This window comes from Octopus sinensis, linkage group LG27, assembly GCF_006345805.1.
Source record: "Octopus sinensis linkage group LG27, ASM634580v1, whole genome shotgun sequence".
Taxonomy (NCBI): domain Eukaryota; kingdom Metazoa; phylum Mollusca; class Cephalopoda; order Octopoda; family Octopodidae; genus Octopus; species Octopus sinensis.
The window spans coordinates 12,428,900-12,452,422 of NC_043023.1; the positions used below are offsets into that span (position 1 = coordinate 12,428,900).

At 38.2% G+C, this 23,523-nt stretch overlaps 2 protein-coding genes across 2 annotated transcripts; both read left to right on the forward strand.

Annotated features, from left to right (window-relative positions):
- Positions 1-4,692: 4,692 nt before the first annotated feature.
- Positions 4,693-21,722, forward strand: LOC115225162 (zinc finger protein 679-like). Its single transcript, XM_029796111.1, has 2 exons — positions 4,693-4,984; positions 21,661-21,722. The coding sequence occupies exons 1-2, from the start codon at positions 4,693-4,695 to the stop codon at positions 21,720-21,722; spliced, it is 354 nt and encodes a 117-aa protein (XP_029651971.1).
- Positions 16,890-22,138, forward strand: LOC118768214. Its single transcript, XM_036514319.1, has 3 exons — positions 16,890-17,034; positions 19,659-19,819; positions 21,661-22,138. The coding sequence occupies exons 1-3, from the start codon at positions 16,990-16,992 to the stop codon at positions 21,869-21,871; spliced, it is 417 nt and encodes a 138-aa protein (XP_036370212.1). The 5' UTR covers positions 16,890-16,989; the 3' UTR covers positions 21,872-22,138.
- The last annotated feature ends 1,385 nt before the right edge of the window (positions 22,139-23,523 follow it).

Here is a 23,523-nt window from a genome sequence, read left to right on the forward strand (position 1 = left end):
CTTGCTTTAGTTGATGAAACGACGTCAAAATATGAAAGGCACATCTGAATGAAGAAGTTTCTTGTGGGTCAACATAAGGTGATATTCTGAAATAGGAAAAGAAACATCAAGATAAAGAGAATAGTTAAATGATACACTAATTCAATGTTGCAAATTTTACATGAACATTGACATCAAATGTTTTTAGGGGTCAGAGTTCCTTGAGGCATTGAAAGAATGGCAGGATCTTTTCCTTTTGAACGGCACATGTCAACACAATTTCTAGTCAACTAAACACTTTTAAACTTCGTATACTGGTAGAATGTGTCAAAATAAAACATTTTTTCTCTTGGCTTTCTTGAGAAAATTGTAATTTGTTTGTTTAACGTAGTTTAATTCTTCGAATTGCGCGCACCGGGACCGATATACTCGTAAACTATAACACTGGAATGGTACTTTTTACAAACTTTCAGTATAACACAACTTCTTCAGTAAATTATAACGAAAGAAGACAGAGGTATGTGAATCACAGGAAATTCTTTTTCATAGCACTGTCTCGGAAAAAAGGTTTCCACAGCCAATTTGGATATAATCACAAACTACAGCATCCGAAATATAGTCATGGAAAATTTCATTAAAAAATACGAAGCCAAACGGGCCAAGGAAACAAAGTCGGTGGGGCACATTTATGTACATATACCAGACCAATTAGTTAGTCTATCAAAATTAATTAGGCACCTTTTCTCTCATTATGCAGTAATTAAATGTAACGAACATCTCACGATTTTGATTCACAGTTAATCTGCCAAATCTTTAATCTATTTATTTCATATCACATGTAACACTCGTCCGTCTTTTTACCCTGAAAGTTCAAATTCCACCGAGGTTCACTTTGCCTTTCGTCCTTTCGGGGTCAATAAAATACGAAGCAGTAAAAAGCTAGGGTCCAGGCAATAGAATTACGTCTCCCCATCAAATTACAGGCCCTGTGCCTTAAGTAAAAAGGTTCCTTGTCATCATTATTATTTATGGACCCTGAAATGAATTTAAATTAAATGACGATTTCGCGCGCAAAGTCCTGAGTTCAAATACGGTCGACATCGACTTTGCCTTTCATCCCTTTCAGGAAACACAGGGCTCCATGGGTTCCACTTCTCGCTCGCATCAAAGATTTCTGGTCCTGGGCCAAAATTTAAATCCCTCATCATCATTACTATTATTAATATAACCTTTAAATAAATCTTCGTCGACTTACCGTTTTATCAGTGCCTCATTAACAACACTAATTAATATGGTATTCTTCAATCGGTCAACTCTCGACAGCTAAATACCCTGACAGGGCCTCATTACTCTCTTTTTACTAATTAATTTCCTTTATACCACGTGTAACTGTGGATCATAGGTTTCCATAAACAACAGATAAACATTTCAATTTGGAAATTATTAATTAAGACGAGCAAATATAATTTCCTAATTGTTGTCAGGTTCCCGCTTCGAAATAATTACTCCAACATCGAGAGAAGTTCACAAAAATCTATTATTTATATTATTATTAAGGCATTATTTAAGAAGGGTACCACTTAAGAAGAAGTGTCCCTGTGCGCGTATCCGCGCAAGCTTGTCGATCCTACAACGATTAGCTAGCAAAGTAAACAAAACACAAAGTAAATAATTTTATTAGTGGAGTGGCTGTGTGGTAAGTAGCTTCCTTACCAACCACATGGTTCCGGGTTCAGTCCCACTGCGTGGCACCTTACGCAAGTGTCTTCTGCTATAGCCTCGGGTCGACAAGAGCCTTGTGAGTGGATTTGGTAGACGGAAACCGAAAGAAGCCCGTCGTATATATGTATATATGCATGTGTGTGTGTTTCAGTGTCTGTGTTAGGCCCCCCAACATTGCTTGACAACCGATACTGGTGTGTTTACGTCCTCGTAACCTAGCTGTTCGGCAAAAGACACCGATAGAATAAGTACTCAGCTTACAAAAGAATAAGTCCCGGGGTCGATTTGATCGACTAAAAGCGGTGCTCCAGCATGGCCACAGTCAAATGACTGAAACAATTAAAAGAGTAAAGTAAATAAAACACAAAGTAAGGATCGACTAGTCATGACTAGCTGTCGCGGGTACGCGAGTGCGCGCACCGGGACCACTATTCGCTAGTAGTGCTTTACTTTATTAAATTTTAGTGGAAACCAACCAGTCAGTAGCGCCATCTATTGGAGAACTGAGGAATTGAATTATCACAAGGGAAATAACTTCTACAGCACTTCAACCTCCATTCAATTAATTATCAATTAAGGTGCTTAATTACCGAATACTGAGTCGCTGTTTATTTGTGAATACGGTAAGTTGACAAAGATTTACTTTAAGGCTGTAATAGTGTTGATAATACTACTAATAATAAGGTAAATAATAGAATTCTGTGAACCTCTCGATGTTACAGTAATTATTTTTCGAAGCGGGAACCTGACAACAATTAAGAAAATATATTTGCTCATCTTAATTAACAAATTCCAAACTGAAATGTTGATTTATTGTTTATGAAAACCTATGATCGACTGTTACATGGGATATAAAGGAAATTAGTTGGTAAAATGAGAGTAATGTGACATAATTAATTAGCAGAATGAGGGGAAACCGATTGAAGAATGCCATATTAATTAACGTTGTCCCGTTGTTAATGAGGCTAAGTTGACGAAGATTTACTTTAAGGTTGTGATGGTGATAATACTACTACTAATAATAATAATGTAAATAATAGAATTCTGTGAACCTCTCGATGTTACGGTAATTATTTGGAAGGCATAACAATAGGGAAATGTATTTGCTCGTCTTAAATAACAAATTCCAAACAGAAATGTTGATTTATCGATTATGAAAACCTATGATCGACTGTTTCATGTCATATAAAGGAATTTAATTCGTAAAATGAGGGTAAAGCGGCTTAATTAATTAGTAAAATGAGAGGAAACCGATTGAAGAAACCACATTAATTAACGTTGTCCCGTTGTTAATGAGGCATTGATAAAGCATTAAGATTTACTTTAATGTTATTTTGATAATGATGATGATGGTTTCACATTTTGGCCCCGGGGCCAGAAGTCTTTTATGCGAACCTGAAGTCGAATACCTGGAACCCAGTATTTCTCGAAAAGGATGAAAGGCAAATACGACCTCGGCCCTATTTCCACTGAGACCTGGACTTCTTTTTCGGTTTGCATAAAGTAATGATGATGATGTTGATAATGATCACTTGTACTTGAGACACAAGGACTAAAATTTAGCGGGAGGGCGGAAATCGATTCCGAGGACCCCAGTGCTGTACTGTTACTTATTTTAGGCACTCCTTTAGAAAATGACGCTTAATTTGGCGATCTTTCGTCTCTAGCAGACCTTTCCGTCGATTTCCGTAAAAAACTTCTTTTATTTTTACATAGGGGCTTGCGGGAACTTTTGAAGTAGTGAGAGCGAAAGAGACTAAGAGAAAGCGATTTTATGACGAGGGAAGTTCTTTTGAAGTTACCGTGCATGGGAAGCATTGATGTAATGTGTGAAAGAGAGAGATAACTGTCTTTCGCTCTCATTACTTCAAAAGTTCCCGCAAGCCTATATGTAAAAAAAAATGTTTTTTACGGAAATCGACGGAAAGGTCTACTAGAGATTACAAACCTTGCATACGTCTTAAACATATGTACTGTATTGTGTTATAATTATTTGTGTCGTATATCAACACATCATAGAATGGACGAAGGTAAAGCGAGTGTACACCACCTAAACCTAATGCTAACCCTACAACTAACCCTAACCTTAAGCTAAAACTAATCTAACCCTAAAACTAAACCTAAGCCTAATGCTCACGAGTTTGCACAGTAAAAAAATCTCATGAAAAACAGTAAAGAATTTGTAAACAAATATTGTCGGTCAGGTAAAAGAAATTGGGCGATCCTTCGGTATAGGTACCGTACGTACCGGAAGTGGCTTTGTTTACATTTCTGAAGATAACAGAAACCCTTTTCTTGCACTCCTAACCCCCATATATAGAAAAAATCACTTTGTTGAAATGTATCCGGTACTTCCGGTACCAATACTGAAGTCGCGCCAAAAATTGTGGAGATGCAATGGCCCAGCAGTCAGGGCAGCGGACTCGCGGTCGGAGGAATGCGGTTTCGATTCCCAGACAAGGCGTTGAATTCCGGCCCCTAAAAACATTTAATGGATGACAGTGTTCATGTTGTAAAATTTGCAACATTGAATTAGTGTATCATTTAACTATTCTCTTTATCTTGATGTTTCTTTTCCTATTTCAGAATATCACCTTATGTTGACCCACAAGAAACTTCTTCATTCAGATGTGCCTTTCATATTTTGACGTCGTTTCATCAACTAAAGCAAGATGACATAATTTATCAGCAGCATTCATCAATACATCAAAATTTATATGAATACAATCTAAGAATACAATATTTTTTCTTGTCTTCACTGTTTGGAATGTAGAGGAAGTGATTGCCTTACAGGTTAATTAAGGTTGGATACCTTTACAAACGAGTTGACAATTTCCACCTGCTGATTTAGATATTAAGTAAGATCACAGAAGAAAGAAACACAGCTTCAAATTCTTTTCTGGAAATAGTTGCAGAACTGAAATCAAAGATGTTTATAGAGATAAAGGAAACATTATTATTGTGATATGTATAATAAATTATTCTGTCATAATGAATAATTCAATTAAACCAAAAGACCCAGATACAAGAGAGAAGCAACATTCCTGTGAAGTCTGTGGTAAATCATTCAGACGTGTCCATACTGGAGAAAAACCATACCACTGTGATATATGTGTTAAATCATTTATAGAAAATAGCACTTTAACAGAAGACAAACAAACGCAAACAGGAAAAAAGCCATATGATTGTGATATCTGTGGTAAATCATTCTCACTAAGGAATACCTTAAGTGAACACAAGCATACGCATACAGGAGAAGAGCCATACCATTGTGATATCTGTGGTAAATCATTCTCTTATAAGAGGAATTTGTCTCATCACAAACGTACACACACAGGAGAAAAGCCATATCATTGTGAAATCTGTGGTAAATCATTCTCTCGAAGGACTACTTTGACTGAACATAAACGTACACATACAGGGGAAGAGCCATATCGTTGTGAAATCTGTGGCAAATCATTTTCGTGTAGGAGTAACTTGATTCAACACAAACGTATACATACAGGGGAAAAGCCATACTGTTGTGATATCTGTGGTAGATCATTCGCATGTAGCAATAACTTGACTAAACACGAGTATACACATGCAACAAAAAAAGTCATATCATAGTGATATGTGTGGAGGCACATGGCCTAGTGGTTAGGGCGGTGGACTGGCAGTCGAGGGGTTGCGGGTTCGAATCTTAGACCGGACGATGTGTGTGTTTATGAGTGAAACACCTAAGCTCCATGCGGCTCCGGCAGAAGGGAATGGCGAAACTTCTGCTGACTCTTTCGCCACAACTTTTTCTCACTCTTTCCTCCTGCATCTTGCAGCTCACCTGCGATGGACCGGCGTCCCGTCCAGGTGGGGAACCTATATGCCAAGAAACCGGTAAACCGGCCCTTATGAGCCAGGCATGGCTCGAGAAGGAACAAACAAACAACAAAAATTTTATTATGTTGTAAATCATTCTCTTAGAGGACCTGACTTATCAGAAATGTACACATACAAGAAGTGAAGGAGAAATTTAATAAGTGCTCCACTGCAATAGCTAGAAACTCCAAACAGTGTAAAATGTTCCCTGAACCGTGTTTATCAGTATCAATGAAAGACTCCAAAACCTAGTTAACCATTTCAAGGTTTTAGTAAATTTATACACAAAAAGAAAGCATTGTATACTGTCCAGCATACATAAAGTTCAACTTCATTTAGCTTATTTAAGCACTTATTTTTTTCTGTAAAAACTTATTCTCACATTAAATGAGTCAACTTCCAGTACGAATGTTTCCTTTTGTATGTCTTTTTTCAACAAAAAAAATTACAAAACAAATTCTGAAAATGCTCTCCTCATGGGATTTATTCACCCACTAATGTGTTTTTTTTTATCTTCGTGAAAAAGTGCTTAAATTACATCGGTTTTTACTGTATATGCATACAGGAGACATCTGTAGTAAATCATTCTCTCAAAGTAGTCACTCGAATAATCACAAACATATACAATAGAGAAGCTATATTACTATAATCACCTTCACCTTGACCGACCGGTCCGTCGGGTGTCCATTTGACACCGCTGGTCACAGCACGCTGTTTCACTCCTCTCTGGATTGCGCCTTTCTCATCCACGTGATCCCAATCGTCCTCCTGAAATCATAACTCCACCGTTGTGGATGCCTTCCTGGTGGTTGTTAACGCTCGAGAGCATACCACTCAACTACTGCGTGTGTCCACCGATTATAGGTGAGCCGGGCGACGTGTCCAGCCCATCTATACTTGCTGCGTGTATACTCTGCAATGACATCTCTCACGCCAGACTTCTTTCTGATGATCTCGCTACTGATATGCTCTCTCAACGAGATACCAAGCAGTGACCCTTCCATGGCTCTTTGAGCCGTTACCAGTCTCTGCTCTTCTCTCTTTGTGGTTGCCCATGTTTCACTACCATATAACATTGCAGGTAGAACTGTACTGTTGATGAGGTTGGCACGGGTGTTCCTGTCCGACCTTCCCTTGAGCACATCCCTTATGCCATTAAACGAAGTTCATGCCGTCAGACAACATACCAACAAGTCGACAGCGATGAAACAGAGGAGGTAAAGGAATATGTTTACCTGGGAGAGGAAGTGAATATCATCATCATCATTTAACGTCCGTTTTCCATGGTAGCATGGGTTGGACGGTTCAACGAGTGTCTGGGAAGCCATGGAGGCTGCACCAGGCACTAGTCTGATCTGGCAGTGTTTCTACAGCTGGATGCCCTTCCTAACGCCAACCACTCCAAGAGTGTAGTAGGTGCTTTTTATGTGACACCTGCACAGGTGCCAGGGGAGTCTGGCAAACGGCCATGATCGGATGGTGCCTTTTACGTACCACCAGCACAGGGGCCAGACGGGGCTGGCAAAGGCAACAATTGGATGGTGGCCAGTCAGGGCGGCGCTGGCAATGGCCACGTTCAGATGGCATATTACTATAATATCTGTGGTGAATTTTCTTCTCAAATGAGTTCCTTAACTAAACACAAATGGACACATAGAGGAGAATAGCCATACTCTGAGTTAACTTGATTACTGAAAATGCCTGTGGTTGTATTTTGAGGAATTTGTTACAAAAGAATAGTGAGGCGCAGGAGTGGCTGTGTGGTAAGTAGCTTGCTTACAAACCACATGGTTCTGGGTTCAGTCCCACTGCATAGCACCTTGGGCAAGTGTCTTCTTCTATAGCCTTGGGGTGACCAAAACCTTCTGAGTGGATTTAGTAGACGGAAACTGAAAGAAGCCCGTCGTATATATATATATATGTGTCTGTGTTTGTCCCCCTAGCATTGCTTGACAACCAATGCTGGTGTGCTTGCGTACCCGTAACTTAGCGGTTCGACAAAAGAGACCGATAAAATAAGTACTAGGCTTACAAATAATAAGTCCCGGGGTCGATTTGCTCGACTAAAAGCAGTCCTCCAGCATGGCCACAGTCAAATGACTGATACAAGTAAGACTGTAAACTTAGCGGTTCGGCAAAAGAGACCGATAGAATAAGTACTAGGCTTACAAAAAGAATAAGTCCTGGGGTCGATTTGCTCAACTAGAGGCGGTGCTCCAGCATGGCCGCAGTCAAATGACTGAAACAAGTAGAGTTAAAGAGTAAGTCAGTGAGAATTCTAAACAATTACAAGCCCGTTAAGGGATACATGAAAAAATCCAGAAGAAGAGTGTGTCCATGTATTGTTTATTTCGCTTCCATCAGTCAGAAACGGTGAAAGAGGGTTCAATCCGCTATTTTAGTCTCCAGACTCCTTTCCTGCCTGACCAGAAGTCCCTTCTCTGCGGACCAAGTTGCTAACCAGGCCACACAAAAGGCCCTGTCTGTAGTTCGTGTATTTTGAGTTCATGGGTAAGGCCCTGTACATCTTTACTTTCAAAGCACAAACTCTTTTCAGGTCGACTTTGTCTTGCATCCTTTCCAGGTAAACAGAATAAGGTTCTTCTTTAGAAACGCATCTCTCCAAGAAAATGAAATGCAAATGAAAAACTGTTATAAAAATGGGAAAAAGGGATTCCTTCGATATGCCTTGATGAAATGAAAAACGTCAATTCTGCTCTTTCTGTGAAAAGCATGTGGTCAACTGTGATGTCAAAAGCGCTGGTGATGGTACCACACGAAAAAGGCCCCAGTGATGGTGTCATATTAAAACAAGAGGTACTGCTGTCTTGAAATCCACCGTTGCTGGTCAAGTAAAAACCACAAGTGGTGATACTGTATAAAGAAGCACTGGCGATGGTTGCAAGTGAAAATCACCATTAAGGGTGCCATCTAAAATACACCGTTGATGGTGTCATGGATCTTTACCTTTTGACCTACAGATTTAAAAAATAATTTTTTATAACTAAACACTTTCAAATTTAGGCGCAGGAGTGGCTGTGTGGTAAGTAGCTTGCTAACCAACCACATGGTTCCGGGTTCAGTCCCAATGCGTGGCATCTTGGGCAAGTGTCTTCTGCTATAGCCCTGGGCTGACCAATGCCTTGTGAGTGGATTTGGTAGACGGAAACTGAAAGAAGCCTGTCGTATATATATATGTATGTGTGTGTTTGTTCCCCTAGCATTGCTTGACAACAGATGCTGGTGTGTTTATGTCCCTGTCACTTAGCGGTTCAGCAAAATAGAACGATAGAATAAGTACTGGGCTTACAAAGAATAAGTCCCGGGGTTGAGCTGCTCGACTAAAGGCGGTGCTCCAGCATGGCCGCAGTCAAATGACTGTAACAAGTAAAAGAGTAAACTTAGCGGTTCGACAAAAGAGACCGATAGAATAAGTACTAGGCTTACAAAAGAATAAGTCCTGGGGGTCGATTTGCTCGACTAAAGGCGGTGCTCCAGCATGGCCACAGCCAAATGACTGAAACAAGTAAAAGAAAAAGAGAAACCCTTTCAAATTTCGGACACTCGTAGAATGTGTCATATAAAACTTATTTTACTCATAGCATTTTTGAGAAAAACTTATATTTACAAAGTAATTTCACAGATATACGACGGGCTTCTTTCAGTTTCCGTCTACCAAATCCACTCACAAATTGTTTTACCTGTCTGTTCATAAGTAGACATGTGAACTTATGAACTCTCTTTTCTTTTACTCTCTTTCTCTTGTTTCAGTCATTTGACTGTGGCCATGCTGGAGCACCGCCTTTAGTCGAGCAAATCGACCCCGGGACTTATTCTTTTGTAAGCCCACTACTTATTCTATCGGTGTCTTTTGCCGAACCGCTAAGTGACGTGGACGTAAACACACCAGCATCGGTTGTTAAGCAATTCTAGGGGGACAAACACACACACATATATATATATATACATACATACATATATACGACAGGCTTCTTTCAGTTTCCGTCTGCCAAATCCACTCACAAGGCTCTGGTCGGCCCGAGGCTATAGCAGAAGTCACTTGCCCAAGGTGCTCTGCAGTGGGAATGAACCCGGAACCATGTGGTTGGTAAGCAAGCTACTTACCACACAGCCACTCCTATGCCTATATATATATATATATATACGACAAGCTTCTTTCAGTTTCCGTCTACCAAATCCACTCACAAGGCTTTGGTTGGCCCGAGGTTATAGCAGAAGACACTTGCCCAAGATGCCACGCAGTGGGACTAAAACCTGGGACCATGTGGCTGGTAAGCAAGCTACTTACCACACAGCCACTCCTATGCCTATATATATATATATATACGACAAGCTTCTTTCAGTTTCCGTCTACCAAATCCACTCACAAGGCTTTGGTTGGCCCGAGGTTATAGCAGAAGACACTTGCCCAAGATGCCACGCAGTGGGACTAAAACCTGGGACCATGTGGTTGGTAAGCAAGCTACTTACCACACAGCCACTCCTATGCCTATATATATATATATATATATATATATATATATATATATACGACAAGCTTCTTTCAGTTTCCGTCTACCAAATCCACTCACAAAGCTTTGGTTGGCCCGAGGTTATAGCAGAAGACACTTGCCCAAGATGCCACGCAGTGGGACTAAAACCTGGGACCATGTGGTTGGTAAGCAAGCTACTTACCACACAGCCACTCCTATGCCTATATATATATATATATATATATATATATATATATATACGACAAGCTTCTTTCAGTTTCCGTCTACCAAATCCACTCACAAGGCTTTGGTTGGCCCGAGGTTATAGCAGAAGACACTTGCCCAAGATGCCACGCAGTGGGACTAAAACCTGGGACCATGTGGTTGGTAAGCAAGCTACTTACCACACAGCCACTCCACTGGTCAACAAAATATTTGGTTTTTTTTTCATATTTCATTTGTAACGACTTCCTCGCTGCATTTGCATTAAATGGATAATGAATGCATAAAACTAGTTGTTTACTTGTTTCTTTTTGTCATTGAGGTGTTTGTGAACCGTGCTAAAAATAGCAGTCAGGGATCTATTCGGTTTGACCGGCAGTTTTTTAAAATAATTTCCACGTAACTAAACACTTTTAAACTTCGTATACTGGTAGAATGTGTTTATAAGACATCTTTTTCTCTTGGCTTTATTGAGAAAATTCTATAATTTGTAAGATATTTGTTGTTTTTTTTCTGCAATTTCAACCAATCAATGACGGTTATTGAGGTAAAAGACCTTCTGTGCCTTATGGAATATGTCCATCGTTTAAGAAACAGTTTGGGTTTATTTACATTTTTGAAGAAAAAAAGATACCCTTCCCCCACCCCTAACCCTAAAACAGATTGAAATGCAATAGATCGATACTAGAGTCATAATTATGGGTGACAATTTCAACCAATCAATGTCGCCTATTGAGGTAAAAAACACATTCTGTGCCGTATGAATATGTCCCTCGTTTAAGAAACAGTTTGGGTTTATTTACATTTGTGAAGAAAAAAAGATACCCTTCGCCTGACCCTAACCCTAAAACAGATTGAAATGCAATAGATCGATACTAGGGTCATAATTATGGGTGACAATTTCAACCAATCAATGACGTCTATTGAGGTAAAAAAATATATTCTGTGCTGTATGAATATGTCCATCGTTTAAGAAACAGATTGGGTTTATTTACATTTGTGAAGAAAAAAAGATACCCTTCGCCTGACCCTAAAACAGATTGAAATGCAATAGATCGATACTAGAGTCATAATTATGGGTGACAATTTCAACCAATCAATGACGTCTATTGAGGTAAAAAAAACAACATTCTGTGTGTATGAATACGTCCCTCGTTTAAGAAACAGATTGGGTTTATTTACATTTCTGAAGAAAAAAAGATACCCTTCCCCCACCCCTAACCCTAAAACAGATTGAAATGCAATAGATATACTAGGGTGATAATTATGGGTGACAATTTCATGAGACTGCTAGTAAAAACCGCCGTTCAAACCGAATAGATCCCTAAATTTTAAAATAATCTGGTAGGAACTTCAAAAAAAAAATTATAATTGAAAATTAAATTTGCTGAGTGAAAGGAACAAAGAAAGGCATTATAACGAAACCAGGCAGTCAGTAGAGCCATCTATTGGAGAACTGAGGAATTGAATTATCACAAGGGAAATAACTTCTGCAGTACATCCATTCAATTAAATTATTAATTAAGGTGCTTAATTACCGGATACTGAGTCGCTGTTTGTAGTTGAATACGGTAAGTTGACAAAGATTTATTTTAAGGTTAATAATAATATCAATACTTTTCGTTTTTGGTTTGCAAGATTCCTTATATGAGTTCGTGTCTGGGGAGAGTAATTTTCTTTTTGTGCCTTATAATAAAATCACACGCACCTGTAAAATTTCCATTTATTTCTTAGGCACAAAAAGAAAACGACTCTCCCTAGACACAACAGAATATGAATAATAATAATAAGGTAAATAATAGAATTCTGTGAACCTCTCGATGTTCGAGTAATCATTTCGAAACGAAAACAGAACAGGAAAATACATCTACTCGTCTTAATTAACAAATTCCAAACAGAAATGTTGATTTAATCGTTTATGAAAACCTATGATCGACTGTTTCGTGTCATATAAAGGAAATTAATTTATAAAATGAGAGTAATGTGACATAATTAATTAGCAGAATGAGGGGAAACCAATTGAAGAATACCATATTAATTAACGTTGTCCCGTTGTTAATGAGGCTAAGTTGACGAAGATTTACTTTAAGGTTGTGATGGTGATAATACTACTACTACTAATAATAATGTAAATTATAGAATTCTGTGAACCTCTCGATGTTACAGTAATTATTTGGAAGGCATAACAATAGGGAAATATATTTGCTCGTCTTAAATAACAAATTCCAAACAGAAATGTTGATTTGTTGTTTATGAAAACCTATGATCGACTGTTTCATGTCATATAAAGGAATTTAATTCGTAAAATGGGAGTAATGTGGCATAATTAATTAGCAGAATGAGGGGAAACCGATTGAAAAATACTATATTAATTAACGTTGTCCCGTTGTTAATGAGGCTAAGTTGACGAAGATTTACTTTAAGGTTGTAATAGTGTTGATAATACTACTAATAATAATGTAAATAATAGAATTACGTGAACTTCTCTCGATGTTGGAGTAATTATTTTTCGAAGCGGGAAACTGACAACAATTAGGAATATATATTTGCTCGTCTTAAATAATAACTTCCAAACTGAAATGTAGAATTGTGAGGGGAGGGGGTAATTTTTTTTTTTTTTTCTTGAAAAATCGAAATTTTACAGACAATTTTTATTTTCAGAATCATAATCTCCGTATTTTTCGGTACCACTGCATCCTTTAAGGCCCTCATGCTTTCCGAAATCCGCCGAAACTACACCTGATTATATATACACTTTAGATGAGTTGTAGTGCACCTGAGCACTGTACACAATTATTATTATTATATTACTAGCGAACTGGTCCCGGTGCCCGCACTCGCCCATCCATGCTAGATAGTCGTAAGTAGTCGATCCTACAACGACTTGCGCGTATGTTTTTTTTATTTTAACGTTGAATACATATCAAAGAAAATGAAATATTTTTCGCACAAAGTAAATAAAACGCAAAATAAATCATTTTTTAAACAAAGTAAATAAATTATTTTTTTACTGCCATTAAGGCATAGTTTCGGTTGTAGTAGCACAGATTTCCGTCGATTTCCGTAAAAAACTTTTATTTTTTTACATAAGTAATGAGAGCGAAAGAGACTAAGAGGAAGCGATTTTACGACGAGAAGGCTTCACTTTGAAGTCGGCCTGTGTGTGTTTGATGGGGTGTGGGAGACAGACAGTATGTTGTGTAAGTGAAGTGCTTCTGTTACTGTGTGTGAAGAGACAGACATACATATACACATACACCGAGTAAAAAATTACTATGAATCGGCCATACATACATACATACACACACACATAGATACATACACACACACTTCGAAACTTCGCCCAAATTAAATATTTTTCGAAAAGTTAATCCTCGTTGCCGGAATTTTAACAAAAGAAAAAAAATCAAAGGTGATTTATTAGTACAAAACTCAATATTGGTAATTGTTAATACGCAAAGTAAATAATTTTTTAAACTAAGGAAATAAATTATTTTTATAAACAAACAGCGGTGGTGCCCAGCATGGCCGCGGCTTTCGGGCTAAAACATTTTAAAGGATTTTTAAGGATTTAAACTAAGGTTGGGGTTAAAAAGTCGTTGTAGGATCGACTACTTACGACTAGCTAGCGCGACGCGCGAATGCGCATGGGCGCGCACCGGGTCCAGTCTGGTACTTGCGACATAAGGACTAAAATTTAGCGGGAGGTCGGAAACCGAGGTACTATTAGCGAACAGAAACAGACACGTTGGACGACACAAGTGACGGTAATTTACTTTGATGAATTAAGTATTAATGATATGGGGTGCCCAGGTATGTCGTTTGCAAATTTAAGTTCGTGCTATCCCATTAAATGCATATTGAGTGTTTCAAACTACAAGACACCTATTGATAAGGTGAAAGAACTTCAGTAATTCAGCTCAGTATACGATATTACTGTGCTAAATTTTAAAATAATCTGGTGAGAATTTGAATCTTTTCGGTTTGACCGGCAGTTTTTTAAAATAATTTCCACGTAACTAAACACTTTGAAACTTCGTATACTGGTAGAATGTGTTTATAAAACATCTTTTTCTCTTGGCTTTATTGAGAAAATTCTATAGTTTGTAAGATATTTGGGATCTTTTCGGTTTGACCGGCAGTTTTTTAAAATAATTTCCACGTAACTAAACACTTTGAAACTTCGTATACTGGTAGAATGTGTTTATAAAACATCTTTTTCTCTTGGCTTTATTGAGAAAATTCTATGGTTTGTAATATATTTGTTGCTTTTTTTTCTGCAATTTTAACCAATCAATGACGTCTATTGAGGTAAAAAAAAAACATTCTGTGTCGTATGAATATGTCCCTCGTTTAAGAAACAGATTGGGTTTATTTACATTTCTGAAGAAAAAAAGATACCCTTCCCTCCACCCCTAACCCTAAAACAGATTGAAATGCAATAGATTGATACTAGGGTCATAATTTGAACGGTAGTTTTTTAAAATAATTTCCACGTAACTAAACACTTTTAAACATCGTATACTTGCAGAATGTGTTTATAAAACATCTTTTTCTCTTGGCTTCATTGAGAAAATTCTATAGTATGTAAGATATTTGTTTTGTTTTTTTTCTGCAATTTCAACCAATCAATGACGTCTATTGAGTTAAAAAAAAACCTGTGCCGTATGAATATATCCCTCGTTTAAGAAACAGATTGGGTTTATTTATATTTCTGAAGAAAAAAGATACCCTTCCCCTCCACTAACCTTAAAACAGATTAAAATGCAATAGTTCGATACTAGGGTCATGATTATGGGTGACAATTTCATATGACACCGCTAGAAAAAACTGCCGTTCAAACCGAAGAGATCCAATTATTTTTATGCGTTTGTGAACATTTAAAGTCATTAAATATTATTTTACAGAATAATGGAATTAAAATCTCTTTGATTAAAACCCTTTCTAACATGGAAGTGTCCAAAAAGCATTTGAGGCACATAATGCTTTATGAGTACAAAAAAGGAAACTCTGCAGCCGAAGTGACTCGAAACATACAGTCAGTTTATGGGAAAGAATGCTTGAATGAAAGAACTTGCAGAAGATGGTTTGCAAAATTCAGAAGTGGAGATTTCAGCCTTGAAGATGAAGATCGAACAGGACGTCCAGTTGAGTTTGATGATAAGCTCCTTGAGGCATTACTAGAAGAAAATCCTGCATTATCTGTTGAAGAATTGGCAATAAAGCTTAGTTCAAACCATACAACTGTTCATCGTCATCTTCTACAACTTGGAAAGGTTCCTAAACTTGGAAAATGGGTGCCTCGTGAATTGAAGTGTGATTGATTTCTGAGCACTGCCTCGCTGTTTATTTCAGAATACCGTAAGTTGACAAAGTTCTGCTTTGACCCATTAATAGTTATGATATACTAGTGGGTCGGTACAAAGGGAGGAGCCTGACAGTGTCGTCTGCGAATTGTAAGACCAATTCAAAAACTATTTCTTGAAAGCCAATAAATGTGGAGTCAGTAATTTGGACATTTTTCAACATTTGGGACCACATAGCCACTGAGTTAAATTTTGTATAATTTTTTTTTCTGTGTAAACTGAAAATAAAAATTACAAACCTTGCCAACGTCTTAAACATATGTCCTGTATCGTGTTATAATTATTTGTGTCATATATCAACACATCTTAACCCTTTCATTACTGTGTTTCTCTCAATTACTTTAAATATAACAAAGAATTTAGTAAAATAACTTAGTTATCATTAAGCTGATGTTAGGAACATTGATTGTGACTAAGGTTTGGTGGAAGATTTTAATTCAAAGCTTATGAAAACAAGACATTTGTACTACGGAGCCAGAGGCAGTTTCAGGCAGGTTGGTCACGAAAGGGTTAAGAATTGTTTCTCTATTATATATTTTAACCCTTTTGTTACCATATTTCTGTTGAGATGCTCTGTGTTTCTTTCAATTACTTTAAATATAACAAAGAATTTTGTAAAAGGACTTAGTTATCATTCAGATAGCGTTAGGAACATAAATTGTGACTAAGGTTTGGTGGAAGATTTTAATTCAGAACTTATGGAAACAAGACATTTGTATTACAGAACCAGGGCTGGGTTGATAACGAAAGGGTTAAAATGTAAAGATAAAGCGAGTGCACACCACCTAATCCTAAAACCTAAACCTAACGAGTGTGCACAGTAAAAAATTTGATTGAAAACAATCAAGAATTTCCAAAGGATTTTGTCAGGCTCCTATCTTTAATAATACCTGGTAAAAGTAAATTGCTACCCCTTGTATCGTCTGACGTGTTTGTTTTTATTCGAGAGGGCCCGCTTTCCGTCTGTTTTATTCTTTAGTATAAAATATTTATAAAAAGATAAATCTTCCTAATTTTTTTGTATATATTTTCATGACATTTTTTTTCAATTGCATTTCATTTTCTTGGAGAGATGCGTTTCTAAAGGAGCTCCTTATTTTGTTTATCTGGAAAGGATTCAAGACAAAGTCGAACTGGACGGAGTTTGTGCTTTGAAAGTAAAGATGTACAGGGCCTTACCCATGGACTCAAAATACACGAACTACAGACAGGGCCTTTTGTGTGGCCTAGTTAGCAACTTGCTCCGCAGAGAAGGGACTTCTGGTCAGGCAGGAAAGGAGTCTGGAGACTAAAATAGCGGATTGAACTCTCTTTCACCATTTCTGACTGATGGAAGTGAAATAAGCAATACAATGACAAACCGTTGTTCCGGATTATTTTTATGTATGGCGTCACAGGTGTGAAATCGTTTCAACTTGTCATCGACTTTTGCAGACACGTCCGTTAGTTTCCATGTTTGTGGAAGGGTACTAAAGAAGAGTGACCCTGGTGCACATCCGCTCTGACTGGTCGCTCCTTACTTTGTATTTTTGTTTTAAAAAAATTATTGGACTTTTTCCGTTTGAACGGCAGTTTTTTAAAATAATTTCCACGTAACTAAACACTTTTAAACTTCGTATACTGGTAGAATGTGTTTATAAAACATCTTTTTCTCTTGGCTTTATTGAAAAAATTCTATAGTTTGTAAGATATTTGGGTCTTTTCGGTTTGAACGGCAGTTTTTTAAAATAATTTCCACGTAACTAAATACTTTTAAACTTCGTATACTGGTAGAATGTGTTTATAAAACATCTTTTTCTCTTGGCTTTATTGAGAAAATTCTATAGTTTGTAAGATATTTGGGTCTTTTCGGTTTGAACGGCAGTTTTTTAAAATAATTTCCACGTAACTAAATACTTTTAAACTTCGTATACTGGTAGAATGTGTTTATAAAACATCTTTTTCTCTTGGCTTTATTGAGAAAATTCTATAGTTTGTAAGATATTTGGGTCTTTTCGGTGTGAACGGCAGTTTTTTAAAATAATTTCTACGTAACTAAACACTTTTAAACTTCGTATACTGGTAGAATGTGTTTATAAAACATCTTTTTCTCTTGGCTTTATTGAGAAAATTCTATAGTTTGTAAGATATTTGGGTCTTTTCGGTTTGAACGGCAGTTTTTTAAAATAATTTCCACCTAACTAAACACTTTTAAACTTCGTATACTGGTAGAATGTGTTTATAAAACATCTTTTTCTCTTGGCTTTATTGAGAAAATTCTATAGTTTGTAAGATAGTTGGGATCTTTTCGGTTTGAACGGCAGTTTTTTAAAATAATTTCCACGTAACTAAACATTTTTAAACTTCATATACTGGTAGAATGTTTTTATAAAACATCTTTTTCTCTTGGCTTTATTGAGAAAATTCTATAGTTAGTAAGATATTTGGGTCTTTTTGGTTTGAACGGCAGTTTTTTAAAATAATTTCCACGTAACTAAACACTTTTAAACTTCGTATACTGGTAGAATGTGTTTATAAAACATTTGTTTCTCTTGGCTTTATTGAAAAAATTCTATAGTTTGTAAGATATTTGGGTCTTTTCGGTTTGAACGGCAGTTTTTAAAAATAATTTCCACGTAACTAAACACTTTTAAACTTCGTATACTGGTAGAATGTGTTTATAAAACATCTTTATCTTTTGTATTTTTTAAGCTATTTGTTATTATTTATTTTGCTAGGTAGTCGTTCTAGGATTGGCTAGCTAGCACGAGTGCGCGCGCCGGGACCACTCTTCTTAAGTAGTACCCGTGGCAGCACATGTTATCAAGGAAATTTTATATAAATACGTTTCAAACGGTATAGGTCACGATTATAAAGAAATTTGTGGGAGAAATCTTTTGCGATGGGGTCAGGAGAGGACTTTGGAAAATCCGATGTTTTTCCCTCGTAACTTTGAGGAAAATATAATCCTTTTGAAATAACAAATTCAATTTTTCCTCAGGAACTTCTATACTAAACATCCTTTTGTGAAGGTTCATTCGTTGGTCCCCCTTTCGTTATAGCACATGCTGTCAACTATAAACACATGAAATATTATCACTAATAATGCTCTCTCGATGCACATACATATTTCTTCTCTGTTTTTGTGTGGAATGTAGATAACAAAATCAATGTGGCAGTTTAACCTTGAGAAAAGCCTTGCATATTTATAATGTCCAAGTTATATAGATGTATGTATGCATTTCTGTGCATGTGTGTGTATGCGGCTAGGGTTCCTTCTTACCTGCTTCATTTGTGTATGTAAATTTCATCATCATCATCGTTTAACGTCCGTTTTCCATGCTAGCATGGGTTGGATGGTTCAACTGGGGTCTGGCAAACCCGAAGGCTGCACCAGGCCCAGTCTGATCTGGCAGTGTTTCTACAGCTGGATGCCCTTCCTAACACCTACCACTCCGTGAGTGTAGTGGGTGCTTTTTATGTGCCACCGACACAGGTGCCAGATGAGGCTGGCGAACGGCCACGATCGGATGGTGTTTGTTACGTGCCACCGGCACGGAGGCCAGGTGAGGCTGGCATGGCCACGATCGGATGGTGTTTGTTACGTGCCACTGGCACGGAGGCCAGGCGAGGCTGGTGAACAGCCATGATCGGATGGTGTTTGTTATGTGCCACCAGCACGGAGGCCAGTCGATGTAGTGCTGGCTACAACCACGTTCGGGTGGTTCTCTTAACATAGCGCAGGAGTGGCTGTGTGGTAAGTAGCTTGTTTACCAACCACATGGTTCCAGGTTCTGTCCCACTGAGTGGCATCTTGGGCAAGTGTCTTCTACTATAGCCTCGGGCCAACCAAAGCTTTATGAGTGGATTTGGTAGACGGAAACTGAAAGAAGCCCGTCGTGTATATGTATATATATATATATATATATATGCGTGTGAGTGTCTGTGTTTGTCCCCCTAGCATTGCTTGACAACTACAAATTCCAAAACGAGATTGATGTCAGAAAACCCATATTAATGATGATGTTTCTTCTATTTGCAGTTGACAACACGAGCTGTCTTGCTCAATGAAACTAAAGAACAGATCCTGACAAGTCTGGGACTCAAAAACGTTAAAAGCCCTTTTGTGAAAGTTTACAGGTGTGAGCTGCTGGAATGCATTTTGTCCGACATACGAATGATTTTTCCAGTAAATGATACAAGGTGAGGCAGAATTCATTCATCATCATCATCATCATCATTTAACGTCCGCTTTCCAGGCTAGCATGGGTTGGACGGTTCAACTGGGGTCTGGCAAGCCCGAAGGCTGCACCAGGCCAGTCAGATCTGGCAGTGTTTCTACAGCTGGATGCCCTTCCTAACGCCAACCACTCCGAGAGTGTAGTGGGTGATTTTATGTGCCACCGACACAGGTGCCAGACGAGGCTGGCAGACGGCCACGCTCGGATGGTGTTTTTTATGTGCCACCGACACAGGTGCCAGACGAGGCTGGCAGACGGCCACGCTCGGATGGTGTTTTTTATGTGCCACCGACACAGGTGCCAGACGAGGCTGGCGGACGGCCACGCTCGGATGGTGTTTTCTTATGTGTCACCGACACAGGTGCCAGACGAGGCTGGCGGACGGCCACGCTCGGATGGTATTTTCTTATGTGTCACCGACACAGGTGCCAGACGAGGCTGGCGGATGGCCACGCTCGGATGGTGTTTTCTTATGTGTCACCGACACAGGTGCCAGACGAGGCTGGCGGACGGCCATGCTCGGATGGTATTTTCTTATGTGTCACCGACACAGGTGCCAGACGAGGCTGGCGGACGGCCACGCTCGGATGGTATTTTCTTATGTGTCACCGACACAGGTGCCAGACGAGGCTGGCGGACGGCCACGCTCGGATGGTGTTTGTTACGTACCCAAGGCACGGAGGCCAGTCGATGCGGTACTGGCTATATATTATTTATTATTATGCATGTTATGAAATGAAATAAGAAATTTAAACAATAGGCGCAGGAGTGGCTGTGTGATAAGTAGCTTGCTAACCAACCAAGTGGTTCTGGGTTCAGTCCCACTGCGTGGCATCTTGGGCAAGTGTCTTCTGCTATAGCCCCGGCCCGACCAATGACTTGTGAGTGGATTTGGTAGGCGGAAACTGAAAGAAGCCTGTCATATTTGTGTGTGTGTGTGTGTTTGTCCCCCTAGCATTGCTTGACAACCGATGCTGGTGTGTTTCCGTCCCCGTAACTTAGCGGTTTGGCAAAAGAGACCGATAGAATAAATACTAGGCTTACAAAGAATAAGTCCCGGGGTCGATTTGCTCGACTAAAGGCGGTGCTCCAGCATGGCCGCAGACAAATGACTGAAACAAGTAGAAGAGTAAACTTAGTGGTTCGGCAAAAGACACCGATAGAATAAGTACTAGGCTTACAAAGAATAAGTCGCGGGGTCGAGTTGCTCGGCTAAAAGGCGGTGCTACAGCATGGCCACAGTCAAACCTCACTATCATAAGCTCGAGACTCTAACCACTGAGCTATGTAGCAGATGAAGATAGGTGTTTTGACGACATCAAAGTAAAATTTGCTATGCTATTTACTCTTTTACTTGTTTCAGTCATTTGACTGCGGCCATGCTGGAGCACTGCCTTTAATCGGGCAACTCGACCCCGGTACTCATTCTTTTGTAAGCCTAGTACTTATTCTATCGGTGTCTTTTGCCGAACCGCTAAGTCACGGGGACGTAAACACACCAGCATTGGTTGTCAAGCAATGCTAGGGGGACAAACACAGACACTCACACGCATATATATATATATATATACACATATACATATATACGACGGGCTTCTTTCAGTTTCCGTCTACCAAATCCACTCATAAAGCTTTGGTTGGCCCGAGGCTATAGTAGAAGACTCTTGCCCAAGATGCCACTCAGTGGGACAGAACCTGGAACAATGTGGTTGGTAAACAAGCTACTTACCACACAGCCACTCCTGCGCTATGTTAAATTATCTAACTATTCTCTTTATCTCGATGTTTCTTTTCCTATTTCAGAATATCACCTTATGTTGACCCACAAGAACCTTCTTCATTCAGATGTGCCTTTCATATTTTGACGTCGTTTCATCAACTAAAGCAAGATGACATAATTTATCAGCAGCATTCATCAATACATCAAAATTTATATGAATACAATCTAAGAATACAATATTTTTCTTGTCTTCACTGTTTGGAATGTAGACGAAGTGATTGGCTTACAGGTTAATTAAGGTTGGATAACTTTACAAACGAGTTGACAATTTCCACCTGCTGATTTAGATATTAATTAAGATCACAGAAGAAAGAAACACAGCTTCAAATTCTTTTCTGGAAATAGTTGCACAACTGAAATCAAAGATGTTTATAGAGATGAAGGAAACATTATTATTGTGATATGTATAATGAATTATTCTCTCACAATGAATAAATTAACTGAAGCAAAAAACGATGATACAAGAGAGAAACAATGTTTCTGTGATATTTGTGGTACATCATTCAATTATAATAGTCAGTTGACTACTCACAGACGTATCCATACTGGAGAAAAGCCATATCATTGTGAAATCTGTGGTAAATCATTCTCTCACAGTGGTAACTTGACTCAACACAAACGTACACATACAGGAGAAAAGCCATATCAGTGTGATATCTGTGGTAAATCATATTCTCAAAGTGGTGAGTTGACTGTACACAAACGTATTCATACAGGAGTAAAACCATATCATTGCGATATCTGTGGTAAATCATATTCTTCAAGTACCACTTTAAGTAGTCACAAACGTATTCATACAGGTGAGAAGCCACATCATTGTGATATCTGTGGTAAATCATTCTCTGAAAAGTATACCTTGGTTACACACAAACATACACATACAGGAGAAAAGCCATATCATTGTGATATCTGTGGTAAATCATTCTCTCAAAGGAGTAACTTGACTGTACACAAATATACGCATACAACAGAAAAACCATATCACTGTGATATCTGTGGTAAATCATTCTCTTCAGGTAGTAACTTGACCACACACAAATATACGCATACAACAGAAAAGCCACATCATTGTGATATCTGTGGTAAATCATTTTCTCAAAGGATTCACTTGACCCTACACAAATATACACATACAGGAGAAAAACCATATCATTGTGATATCTGTGGTAAATCATTCTCTTCAAGGAATACCTTAGCTGAACACAAGCATACACATACAGGAGAAAAGCCATATCATTGTGATATCTGTGGTAAATTATTCTCTCAAAGGAATAGCTTGACTCATCACAAATATACACATACAGGAGAAAAACCATATCATTGTGATATTTGTGGTAAATCATTCTCTCGAAGCTGGGACTTGACTGTACACAAACATATTCATACAAGAGAGAAACCACATCATTGTGATATCTGTGGTAAAACATTTTCTAGAAGGGATCACTTGACTAAACACAAGTACCGCAAAAACCCATGTAATTAACACAGGGGATTTTTAGGATAAAATTTGTTTAAAAAAAAGTCTTACTGATGTAAAATTTGCACCTAAAAGTTTTGAGAATGACCAATACAGCCAGGACAAAAATGGTTTTTAATTTAGTTGTATTTAATATAATTTCACTTCTGATTAGATTTAATTAAATTTTCATTATTTTAAGTTAATTTCTGTTTATTAGTTATCACGTTGAACGCTATTAAATTACAATGTATTTGTGTTGTTTATAATAAACTTTATTTTACATTTCTTAAACACAGAACTTGCAGTGAACGCAAGAACCTTTGTAGACCTTAAGTGCTTTTAGGATACCATAGATATGCATGTACCAAATCCAATTTGTGACCATCACCCCATCAAAGCAGGGGTCCCTGTTGTGGGGTTCTTGTTA